This window comes from Ascidia mentula, chromosome 2, assembly GCF_947561715.1.
Source record: "Ascidia mentula chromosome 2, kaAscMent1.1, whole genome shotgun sequence".
In the NCBI taxonomy this organism is placed as follows: domain Eukaryota; kingdom Metazoa; phylum Chordata; class Ascidiacea; order Phlebobranchia; family Ascidiidae; genus Ascidia; species Ascidia mentula.
The window spans coordinates 17,220,103-17,231,952 of NC_138567.1; the positions used below are offsets into that span (position 1 = coordinate 17,220,103).

Genomic DNA, 11,850 nt, shown 5'->3' on the forward strand with positions numbered 1-11,850 from the left:
TTGTGAAGTTACTGCAACTTTTAATGTTTTTTCGGGGTGATGTTTTGCTAAAAACAAAAGATGTTTCTGTTAATTTTACTTGTGCGGGTTTGTGTCCTGAACTAAAAAATCTATTTGAGTTGAAATACAGAAAATGTGGTTTGTTAGACAATAAGTAAACAATGAGAGCAAAAGTTGTTCCGTTTTGCAAAACAGGTTTATTTTCAAAACTTTACTGTTGGGTTGTTTTGGGTCTCCTGGGTATAGTAGAGGCTGTAAAGTTACCCATTTGTAGTTTGTAATTTGTTCTTTAAATTGCAACATTAGTTCAATTTTACTGCGCATATCCTTTCGATATATTTGCTAATTTATCATTCCAATCAATAAACCAAGGTTTTGTAAAATTTTAGCTGCTGCGAAGCGTCTCCTGCTTGTCTGGTCACAGAAGGTGACAATGACAAACAAAATGCTGCTAATTTTTTCTGTAGTAATTATTCAGCTGCACCTTATCCGGGGATATTCGAGCGGTAATATTCCGACATCTGTTTGTGATACCATGACCCCTGGACACAGTCCAAACAATCCATCGGGTTCAAGCAATCCTTACAACATTGCAACAAGATATAGAACATACATACCAGGAAAGAAAATGAAAAGTATGTCACGTGACCAACAAAATGTTTCGTAAATCTTCAATACAAACCAAATAGCCAATATAGTAGTCGATATACACTGAAAGTGATTGAAGTACAACAATCGAAACGTCTGTATCATGAAATTCTCGACTGTTGCATGGGCTATTTTGTTTGTATTGAAGATTTACAATACCGTCAGTTATGTTCTTAAAACGTTTCGTATACGTGGGACTAATTGTGTCTTAGTCGCCATTGTTTAATCATGCATGTGTGTCATTATTGACTGAAAAGATCAATACGTTTCGCATTAGTGGTTTAACAAGTTACAACATTAATAAAAACACATTGCACTTGTTGCAATAGCATCCAATAAACCTCTCTGCAGATATTAATACTTTGTTTATGCAAAAAAAAGGCGCAAGCACCATTCGTAAAAAGTTCGCATGTATTTTTCCATATTTAGTCCGTCGCTATGGCAATACGAAATTAGTCGTTGTTTTTCGTCAAAACATCACGTGGGTTTCTCGTGACTGGCTCACAGTTTAGATTGGCACTGCGTCACGAGGTTAAAAGGGGGGTACAGCAAAGGTCATTATATGTGGTGGGAAAGTGTGGGGCAAAAAAACTATACTAAATAATATCCTCTCACACGTGTGTACGACGTATTCACTTATCTCAAAACTTTTTTTAAATGAATATACAGCAAAAAAGAGCTTGTCAAAGTGACAAAATAATATTTGGTTACTTTGTCAATTTAACCCATAACTTAGGTATTTTATATCCTCATTGGTCCTCATGGTTGCGGTTTTCTTTTTTTCAGTAAATTTACGCAGCGGTGATTCAGAAACCAATTTCAAGGGATTTTACGTCCAAGCTCGAACCGTCGGCAGCGAGGAAAGAGTCGGCTATTTTTCAGACAACAGCGGTCTTTTTTTAACGCATAACTGCCAAACCACTGTGACGGCAAGTACAAATTACTCGAAGCTTGAAGTCACGAGATAAGTTAAACGTCACAGAGTTGGGTTTTATGGAAATTTTCACCGCAAAAGCGTGGCAGAAGTTCGCCTCACTGACGTTAAGTCAATCGAAAAAACGAAAAACAAACAAAACATTTTATTTACTAGTAAAGTATTTCTTTGTTTAAGAACGTCAGAATTAAATTTACATAGTGTTACGAAACTACATTTCTTACCCTGTTTGAGTGTAATTATAGCTGACTGGACCCAGGAAAAAAGAGGTCAAAAATGGGTCTAAATTCACGTTGTTCTTCTGAATTTAAGCTTTCTTCATACTAAAGAAATTTAGTAGGTTAAAAAAGGCAAATTTGCACTGAAGTAAACTATACTATCAACAGTAGGCTATAAATAATTTTAAGGCCAAGACCTAATGTGGTTTAATGATTTTTGTGATTCTTGGTGATTTCCCTGTAAAAAGTATCTCCTGTATTTGTTTACAAATTTCGGGTATTCCCCTTAATAAATTTTTAATTCAGGTTATGGTTCATTTGCCATGAAAACACATAAATATTACTTCATTTTATTTGTTATAAATACTTTTGTTCTGTTAATTTAGAGAAGATTTTGTACTCACCACCAGGCATTCACAATAACGCTAAGCAATAGCATTAAAATCTATAAAAAGCAAAGCATGTCATAATAACCTAATGTTTTGTATTATGTAATAACCTAATTTTTTGTGACATAGTTTGAGATTCCAATATTTTTAAAACCCAAATTGATACCAATGTAAACATAACTCAACTGAAAGCAAATTCAGTTAAGTTAAATATTTACTGTGACAATTGTTTATGTTTACAGAATTCTTCTGGTAATACTGTAAGCCATTCACAAGTATGGAGTTCCAACCCAGGGTCTTCTGCAACACTTCGATGGTATCCCCCCACATCATACCTACCAGATGTTTATATTAGGTAAGTGGCATGGAGAAAAATATAGGTCACAGTCACTACTATTGTTGTTTTGAGTGAATGACTAAATTATAAATAAGGATACCTTAAGCATTATCGAGGCAAGTGCACTTATTGCAACTTGATGTTTTGTTGTTTATAGGGGAACATTTGTGAAGTCTTACAGTGAATTCTGGATTGGAAGAAGAAGTAATGTGTTAAAGTCCACTTTAGGACTAAATGCATCAGGTGCTGTACATGTATTATGTTTGATTTTGCCACAAGTGAATAATGAGGTGCTGGTATGAGTAGAATGTTGTTTGTTGGACAATTCCTACACTACCTGTTCATCAATCGATCAAGATGGAAATCTTAACACAACTATGCTTCAACTACATTCAAATATAAGGAACACATCAACATTTTCCTTGCTGCGTTGCTGGTTCTGTAAGTTACTATTTTATGGTTATAAACAGAATGTACCAGAAACTTCATATTTTAACGCTCAGGGAGTTTGTCTTCATCTGAATGCCAAAGAATCAGCTTACAAGGTAACAACAAAACATGGTTTTCATGTATGGTAGTAACCATGTTTTTGACAACAAAATTTAATGAAAACATTTTTAAACATTTTGCCCAATTTTGGAAGGCCATTATGATGTCCGGATAATCCCCTTTTTACTGTAATTATTTGTTTCTTTAGTCACATTGATGCATCTTAAAACGTCTATCACATAAGTAGAATCTGCATTTGATTACACCAAACACAGGACTGTTCTAGTGATCTTTGTAGGAAAATTAATTGTTAATATCTACCCATTTTTCAATTCAAAATGATTTTTTGCAACTTTTGTTAATTTTTCACATGCAATCTTTACCAAGTATATTGGGTTATGATTTGTGGTATTACGTTATCTGTTTGTAAGTTTCTACACTCCAAACTAAACTAAGTTCATCTTAGGAACTGATTAAACAATTGAAATGGCCAAGAGAAAGATACCTGTTTTAATAAACTGATTTATGTTATTTTTATTGATTTAGATTGTTGTGCAACAAACAATGTACACAGTAAATGCAGGGACCTGTGTGAGGCTGGAAAGTTTGTGTATTTCAGTCAAGATTATAATGAGGATTTGCAGCGTTGCATCCATGAAAGCCCACAATTTCTTTCATGTATTGCCCGAAAAGGTGCTTTTAAATTTATAGAATTTAGCAATAAATGTCACTAGTTACATTTATGTGGTACCTTAACTTCAAAGTTTTGGGATTGATGTGGCAACAACAAAAGGGTTTATAATAGGTTTTTCATTGTTTTACTTACAGGTTGCAATGTAAATGAAGAATGTGTTTTCTCTTCTGGTGCCCAAACATGTGTATGTAATGATGGGTTTTCAAGAAATGAAAGCAACATTTGCGCAGGTGCATGAATAACTTGTTTTATAATACTTAATTTCAATGTAAGGATGTGGTTGATTTTGTTTCCTAAACAAAAGCATTGACACTTTGTTTTATTTGGTTGTAATCAATTTTTTAGACTTACTGCACCCTGCAAAAATAATAATCAATTTTGGCATCTACAGGCATCAGATTCTATGGCCAATCATGGACAAATAGCAAAATACTATGCTAATTTATTTGTGAAAGGCTTTTGTGCTAAAAATATAATTTTAAATAAATCTTTTGTTTCGCTCAAAGTGCTAATTTATTCAGGGCAGCTTTTTAGCAACTGATGCTTGAGTTTGTCTCACTTATGGAAAAAAGGATAATTATAGTACTTCAATTTTATGATCATTGAGAACGAATTTTTTGTATGACAACCATCACTAGTAGCAGAGATAATGATAATGTATGAGATTCCACAAACTGAAAAAACGAGTGTTAAAACAAGAACAAAAATGTGACCTTTCAATATTTACAAAAATATTTATTCAACACTCCAGCACTAGAAAAAAAAATGTAGTTTTTTTTTCAGATGTGGATGAATGTTTGGCAGATGAGGCCAATTGTTCTGCTATGGCTGATTGCATCAACACTGCAGGAAGTTATTTGTGTCAATGTGGAGAAGGAACAACTGGGGATGGAAAAACTTGTTCTGGTAAATGTGGCATTTCAAAAAAATTGCCTAAAAAAACTGTAGAATTTGTTTATCAGAATTTTTTTAAATATTTATTACAATATGACAAATTTCTTCATTATGAAATACCAATTTGCTGACTTTTTCAGCTGTTGTGAGTTGTTCAACTCTTAATTGTTCAAGTAATGCAATTTGTCATCAACTTACCGATGGAAATTACCAGTGTGTTTGTGATCAGGGATTTAGTGGAGATGGATATTCTTGCTCAGGTTATTTCTTACTTTGAATCATTGTTGTTGTTGTTGAAAAACAAATTATTTTATGTATTCCCAGGAATGAACTGGTATTAATTCACATACTTTATAACCAAGAACTTATGTATATATTAATTATGAATCACATATAAATTCTCTTATTAATATTTTAATACAAACACTTGCATACAAACATTGATGAATGCGAAAGTGGACTTAATCACTGTTCATTTTATGCATTTTGTTTTAACCAAATTGGGAGTTATGGGTGTAAATGCCGGGATGGTTTTACTGGTGATGGCCATCTTTGCACAGGAAAATATCGCGTTTAATTTTTTGAAAGCATACTTTTACAATAACATTTACATCCAATCCAACCTTCCTTGCTAGACTTTTTGTTTAAGGGATATTTGTGTAGGTCATATTTAATATTTGTTTACATATAGATATTAATGAATGCTCTGATGGACTGGCACATTGTGCAGATAATGCAGTTTGTACAAATGCTATAGGCAATTTCTCTTGTTTCTGTAAATCTGACTTTACTGGAAATGGATTTGAGTGTTCAGGTACAATAAGATCTGACATAAATTTCTGAACAAGTGTATTGTGTTTTTTCAACTCCCAATGGTAACAGTATTATAAACAATGACCCTACGTGCTCAAGTAAATCGTGCTCAAGTAAATCATTACCTTAAAGGCTTCTCTGAAATGTTTGCATTATGCAACTGATTGTTTACATTTTATCCTGTGTAACATAAATTACTTACTGCAACAATAAGGGTTTGCTAAATTGAAAAACTAAAATTATTTATCAAATAAAACATTTGGCATGTTTAAAAAACATTATGTGAAAACTTTTGCAGCTGTTGTGAGTTGTTCAACTCTTAATTGTTCAAGTAATGCAAGTTGTCATCAACTTACCAATGGAAGTTACCAGTGTGTTTGTGATATGGGATTTAGTGGAGATGGATATTATTGTTCAGGTTTTAAGCAAGTTTTGTTTAGTTTTGTTAATGTTCAAAAGAAGAAAAAAATGATAAGCAAAGTGAAGAAAAAAAATGTTTTGTAATTTGTTTGTTAGGTGCTAATAAAGTCTGTTCAAAAATCATTGATGAAAACCTACATTTAAAAAAATTAACATTTTTTACAGACATAAATGAGTGTATAAATGGACTGTCATATTGTCCGCTTAATTCATTTTGCCAAAACACATTTGGTGATTATGTATGTGAATGTTTGCCTGGATTTTATGATGATGGTGTATTCTGCATAGGTAATGTAGCTGAAGTGTGAATTTAAATTTCTTCAATTAATCAAAAAACTTGTATTTATATTATTTTGATACACCAATTACTAACCTATTTTTTGGACTAACATATTGTGCAAATATGTACAATAGTTTCATTTTGTATTTTTGCTCCAGATATAGATGAATGTGTACATGGCTTGGCAAACTGTTCTAACAATGCATTTTGCAACAACAATAATGGGAGTTACAGGTGTGAATGCTGGGATGGCTTTACTGGTGATGGGCATCTTTGTACAGGTAAATTCAGATCAATTTTTTATTTTTTAAACATGAACTCAATTTGAAGATTATTTGTTAAAAGTTTATTTGTATGAAAAGAATGTATCTGTTTCAAATTCCTACAACATCCTTGTTAAAGGTACAATATCATCTAAAATTAGTTTCTGTACAATTATATATATTATCAGTGTATTTATTTTTTACCATACTTTAATTTTTGCAGAGATTGATTACTGCATTGATGCTGCAAATGTTTGTTCAAGTAATGCCCATTGTTTGAATTTGGTGGGTTCATTCGATTGTTTGTGTATTTTAGGATATATTGGAGATGGGTTTAATTGTGATGGTATGTTACTGTTTTTTTGTTCAGGAGAGTTTTGTGCAGTTAGTTTCAATGTACTTAAAATCGTAAGTGTAAATAACAATAATACAAAAAATAATTTTTGTGTGTTTGTTTTGCTATAATGTGAATGCCATTTTTACTACAATGACTGTATTTTCTTGAGAAACAGTTTTGTTGTTAAATTTGTTTAATGTAATCCTCTTTTGATTTTTTTAGATTTAGATGAATGTTCGCTCTCTTCACCTGTGTGTCCACCAAATGCACTTTGTACAAATTTTGACGGTAGTTTTTCTTGTGAGTGTGAGCTAGGTTTTGTTGACAATGGAACCCACTGTGATGGTATTATTATTACAATTCTGTGATTTTATTTGTGGAATTTCTTTGTTTTTATGACAGAAATCCGTTTTCCAAACAACTCAGTTGGTTTCAATATAATTTCAACAATCCTCGTTAATGTAACAAGTAACATGCAGGAGAATCAATTGATCGACCAACTTGAAAAATCACTTTTAATCCCGGCTCTTTCTTCTCTACCCAACTATCACAGTGTATAGAATATTTTTTTTCACAATTTAGCTAAATTCTTCTAGTAAAAGACTTCTATATTTGAACAAAACAGATATTTACTAGTAAAACGGTTGTAGTTTTCATCTACATATAACTGGAATCAAAGTAATCACAAAAATATTTATATGAATATCATCAAAATTTAGTTTTGCAAGTTACATGTAAAAATGTGAGATATTATAGATACCCTTTTACTATTTTTTTTCTGTTTATTACTTGAGTTAATTTACATTTGCAACTAATTTTTATAGAAACACTTATATGCATTTTTGAAAACTTACCATAAATTGTTATTAACTGTAATTATATGTGGAAAATTACAAAACTTTAAACCGCCTTGGTTTTATTCCTGAAATAATTATAACATAATGTTGCAGGTTCGTTTATTAAAAGCCACTCGAGGAAGTTTAATTGTTGCATCACAAGGGATATTTGTGGTGACAAACAAAACAACTGATATTCCCTCATTGTCAAGTGTAGAGTCCAACATAAACAACAGGGCATTGTTGATGAATTACAATTTGCCTTTTGGAACAAGCTCGGTTTCTTTAAATCCAAACTTAGTTATATTCAGATCTGGTACGAATTCTATTTTGCCTTTATATCAATGAAAAAACTTACATAAGCAAGTATTTTTGAGAATTTGCTAAACTTATGTTATATTTAAAATCATGTTTACAGTATGTAAGTCTAATGTTTCACAGTGAGAAGTGGTATTTGTCAGAGCAATCCTTGTCCAAGCCATCTTCTTCAAGGATATAATGTAACATGTGTGGAAATTGGTGCCGCAGATTTTGCTTGCATTTGCATCAACAATGTGGCAGAGGTTCTCTGTTCTGAAATTCCTGTGTCAACAACTGGTTTGTGCTTTAAGTAAATTTATGGTGAAAAACTGATTTGATTTTTCCATGTTTTATTTCAGGTTCACCATCATCTAGTTATTTTACATCAGTAGTTTTTACAACCAGTGTTCCCATATATAATGGTGGCCTACATCCCGGTGCCATTGCTGGGATTGTAATAGGTTCAATATTGGTTGTTCTATTTCTGGCTCTTCTCACTTTTTACTTCTTGAAAAAGAGAAAAGAGAAAACACTCAATCAAGATATTTATCAACCACCAACATATGTGAACCCAGACTACAGCTATGCGGTAAAACAAACCCGCAAAAAAATCATTTTCAGTGCTTTTTTTTGTTTGTAAAAGCATAAATATTTTGAGTAATTCCCTTCTGGCAATAAGTCAATTTTCTGCAGATTTTTTGACTGTCTGCAACAGTAAGCAAATGCAGTATTTCACATTTGCATGTTTGATTGAAATAAAGCTAAAGGTGAAAAGAAAAAAATGCTGTTTGCAATGTGTTGGTATTTATACCTATTTAGGTGATATAAACACATAACTTGGGTATTTCTTGCAGAAAGAGGATCCCATTTACATGGAAATCAAGTCAACCAGACCATCACTTCCAACAAATGATGGCGATTACATCGATATAAGCGATGCTTATTATGATGTCACTGAAAATCAGCATACAACTGTTAGTGTTCACACTTATGAAACTATGTCACCAAATAACTTTTACTAAAAAGTGTTGTGAAGCTTGCTCTTTTCTACAAAATAAAATAAACTCTGTTTTTAATTTCTACTTTAGATTCCACCAAGATCAAATTTAGAGAGCACTGGTGGGTATGAGTTTGCTGACGATTCTGATGTCGTTAAAAAGAAAAAGAAGAAAGGGGAAAAAACCAAGGTGATGAGACATGTAATTTCTCTTTGTTTATATATTGTGAAACACATACCTTACAATGTACTTGTTTTGTTATATTTCTGTTTTGTTTTATTTATTTTGTGCATGTAGGAAGCTGAAGAAAAGGATGGCAAAATGAAAGCTGCTGCAATACGAACAGATTCTTCTGGATATTTATCACCAATTGTTCACAAAGGTTTTAAATCGGGTTTAGGCCGCATTTGAGAAAAAATAATTAACGGTAACAATTTTTTCCACAGATAAATCTGATACACATGACTATGACGTCTATGACAGATCATAAACCTACATGAAATAAAAAAATAATATGCAAAATCCACAAAGCATTTTACAGCAATGTATTTTTGTTAGTGCAGAAGATCGCTCTTCGTACATAAAAAATGTAATGTCGTCTTATTTGCCTTTGTTCTAAACTGTACATTAAGACAATATATTTAGTCCATTGCACATTGCTGTTATGACGTTTATGTTCATGAATGTATTGAATATATGTGTTTTGAAATCCATATTATCTACGAATGAGCTTGCTGCTATTTGACAGGCAAATGTTTGCAATCTTAAGGTAACACCTAACATGTATTTTTTGATCACTTCATTAAATGGCCGGCAACCCTGAAAGATTGTATAAAGCGACCACAGTTGAAAGTTCCCACAATAAAACTTCTTCGAAAATCGAGACCCTCGACGATTTAAACCAACAAATTGAAGAGACTTTGGAAATCCCTGAACGACAGAGCAGGCTACATTTTTATTATATGTTGTGCCGTTGTGCACAAATTGTTGATCCGCCATCAACATTCCAAAACCCAAAAAATAATTTCCGTGAGAGCTGCAGACAGGGTGTAGTCCTACACCTGTGAGGTCTCATCAGTACAACTGTTGACTGTGGCACTGCGCTAGCTTTTATACTAGCTGGCACACAGATTTCCACTTTGTGGTACCTTTCGGTCAACGTCGATCCAAACAACAGAGACGAACCACCGTGGAGCGCACTATGGCCAATGCTCTCAATAAATATTATGGCTCTTTTTGCACATGAAAGCATATAGTTTCTTGTGGAACTTTATACCTGGCCAAGCTATCAATGTGTTTTGATCTCTCCGATCCTCACATTGCAGAATATATTTATGGTGAGCCGATCTATAAAAACACATTTTATATCAGGAAAGTTTTATTTTCAAGCGCAAAACAATTTCAACACAAAGGCGATTTTTTGCCGTGGGTCCATTTTCCGTAGCCGGGTCGTATCCCGCAATAATTCATCGTCTCAATCAAGAACTTTCGTCTCATCCGATCCCAGTCATCCTTAATCTCCTGTTTGACGAAATTAGCGTGAATTTCGTCTTCTGAAATGTTGGCAAACCGAGGACCGACGGTTTGGGAGAGAAGAGTTCTGGTCGTAACATCCAGTAACTGCAACTTTTCTGGAGTGATTACACCAAGCTCCAAGTCGGTGTGAGACAATACTGTACACGAGATGGCTTTTCGTTCGAGAATGCTGTCTTCTCCGATTGACTCACCAGGACCCAGTTTACCCAAAAGGACGCTTTTGTAGACGCGAATTTGTTTTCCGTTTGAAAGAGTTCTCAACGCCTCGACTTGCTTGAAAACGTCGCAGTTTCCATGACGAATAAAAGCAACAAAGGGGGCAATATCGCCCTCTGCCACAACTACCGTATCAGCAGCAACGTTTCTCCATTCAATCAACGTTGCCAACTTTCGAACAGAGAGTCCAGGCCACTTCTTATAGAAGGGACACGATTGTACAACCGCCATTTTTTCGTTCTCTATCCTTTGATGGACTTTCTGTAAGATCCTCTTGTAGTCGGCAGTTGATATCTTGAGAAACTGACAAGGTTCCGTTGTGACGGCGGACAAAACTTTGCTGTTGATTTCCCGCTCCTCAAGTTTTACCAAAGATCCAAACCAGTCACCAACGTGTAGTTTAATGTGCCTGTGTCTGAGAAGGGGCGTCGGACTTACAAACTCGCTTTCGTCGTTGTTCTGATCAACAGAGAGAACCTTTCTCAAATAGGGGACAGTCTGTGGTGAAACGGAGCCTTTCAAAATCATGTGCAAACCCGTATTCCCAAATACAGTCATTCCAGCCTCTGAAACTGTGTCCATTGTTACAACCGTAACCAGTTCCCGTAAGACAGGGTATCTTTGCTTGCTGTCATCAAGAATTGAAGCCAGCTCGGGCGGCCACAAATCCTTCAGTGCTTTATATACGATCTTGTGTTCTCGCCTGGTTCTTTCGAACGGAAGTTTTTTGACTAAATTTCTCAAGGTGGACAGATTTCGTTCGCGATTGAGAACCAAGTCGTCCCCGGCAAGTTGTGCAGATTTACTGTCGCCATGTTTTCGAATTCTTGACACGTGCAGACGAATATCGTGAACAACAGGGTTGTCGTATAATGTGGGTGGATCTCTTACAATCTGTGTTGCAGTTCGATCTCGCTTTGCTGCAAACCTTGATCTCGGTCTGCCTATGTGCGCATGCGCAGAATCAAAAGACTTCGTTGTTTTGTTGGGAATGCCTGCTTTCGGTCTGGATGGCTTCACGAAGATACTTCTAAACTTTTCAATAAACTTGTCATTTTTAGGATCAAAGCTCGTTTCGCCCGATGACTGATTGACAACTTTCAGTCGGTCATAGTTAATTGCTGGAAGCATATTTCCGCACAGTTAAACCACAGCAATTTCCAACTCAAACTATACACATTTGTCGAATGACACGCGATCTTGAGAACACAAAGCATTTCACACAAACGTGAAACGTTCGAGTGTTCG

At 34.3% G+C, this 11,850-nt stretch overlaps 2 protein-coding genes across 4 annotated transcripts; one reads left to right on the forward strand and one right to left on the reverse strand.

The window, feature by feature from the left end:
* The first annotated feature begins 383 nt into the window (after positions 1-383).
* LOC145888609 (uncharacterized) lies at positions 384-9,712 on the forward strand. Of its 3 annotated transcripts, XM_082979396.1 has the most exons (24): positions 384-635; positions 1,435-1,577; positions 2,432-2,544; positions 2,684-2,769; positions 2,833-2,967; positions 3,030-3,071; positions 3,562-3,708; positions 3,844-3,939; positions 4,493-4,615; positions 4,744-4,863; positions 5,295-5,417; positions 5,715-5,834; positions 6,002-6,124; positions 6,275-6,397; positions 6,603-6,725; positions 6,939-7,061; positions 7,119-7,270; positions 7,667-7,868; positions 7,994-8,149; positions 8,212-8,441; positions 8,707-8,826; positions 8,941-9,039; positions 9,148-9,232; positions 9,297-9,712. In XM_082979396.1, the coding sequence occupies exons 1-24, from the start codon at positions 434-436 to the stop codon at positions 9,338-9,340; spliced, it is 3,030 nt and encodes a 1,009-aa protein (XP_082835522.1). In that variant the 5' UTR covers positions 384-433; the 3' UTR covers positions 9,341-9,712. The 3 variants fall into 3 exon arrangements, with proteins under 3 accessions (XP_082835522.1, XP_082835524.1, XP_082835523.1); XM_082979398.1 differs by lacking the exons at positions 5,295-5,417; positions 5,715-5,834; XM_082979397.1 differs by lacking the exons at positions 4,744-4,863; positions 5,295-5,417.
* A 510-nt stretch (positions 9,713-10,222) lies between these two features.
* LOC145889387 (cyclic nucleotide-binding domain-containing protein 1-like) lies at positions 10,223-11,828 on the reverse strand. Its single transcript, XM_082980340.1, has one exon. The coding sequence runs from the start codon at positions 11,731-11,733 to the stop codon at positions 10,252-10,254; it is 1,482 nt and encodes a 493-aa protein (XP_082836466.1). The 5' UTR covers positions 11,734-11,828; the 3' UTR covers positions 10,223-10,251.
* Between the last annotated feature and the right edge of the window lie 22 nt (positions 11,829-11,850).

Coding starts and splice junctions, on each gene's coding strand:
- LOC145889387 (XM_082980340.1), bottom strand. CDS start 11,733: ATGCTTCCAGCAATTAACTATGACCGACTGAAAGTTGTCAATCAGTCA.
- LOC145888609 (XM_082979396.1), top strand. CDS start 434: ATGACAAACAAAATGCTGCTAATTTTTTCTGTAGTAATTATTCAGCTG. Junction 2,968..3,029: donor CTTGCTGCGTTGCTGGTTCT/GTAAGTTACTAT, acceptor TTTAACGCTCAG/GGAGTTTGTCTTCATCTGAA. Junction 6,398..6,602: donor TGATGGGCATCTTTGTACAG/GTAAATTCAGAT, acceptor TAATTTTTGCAG/AGATTGATTACTGCATTGAT.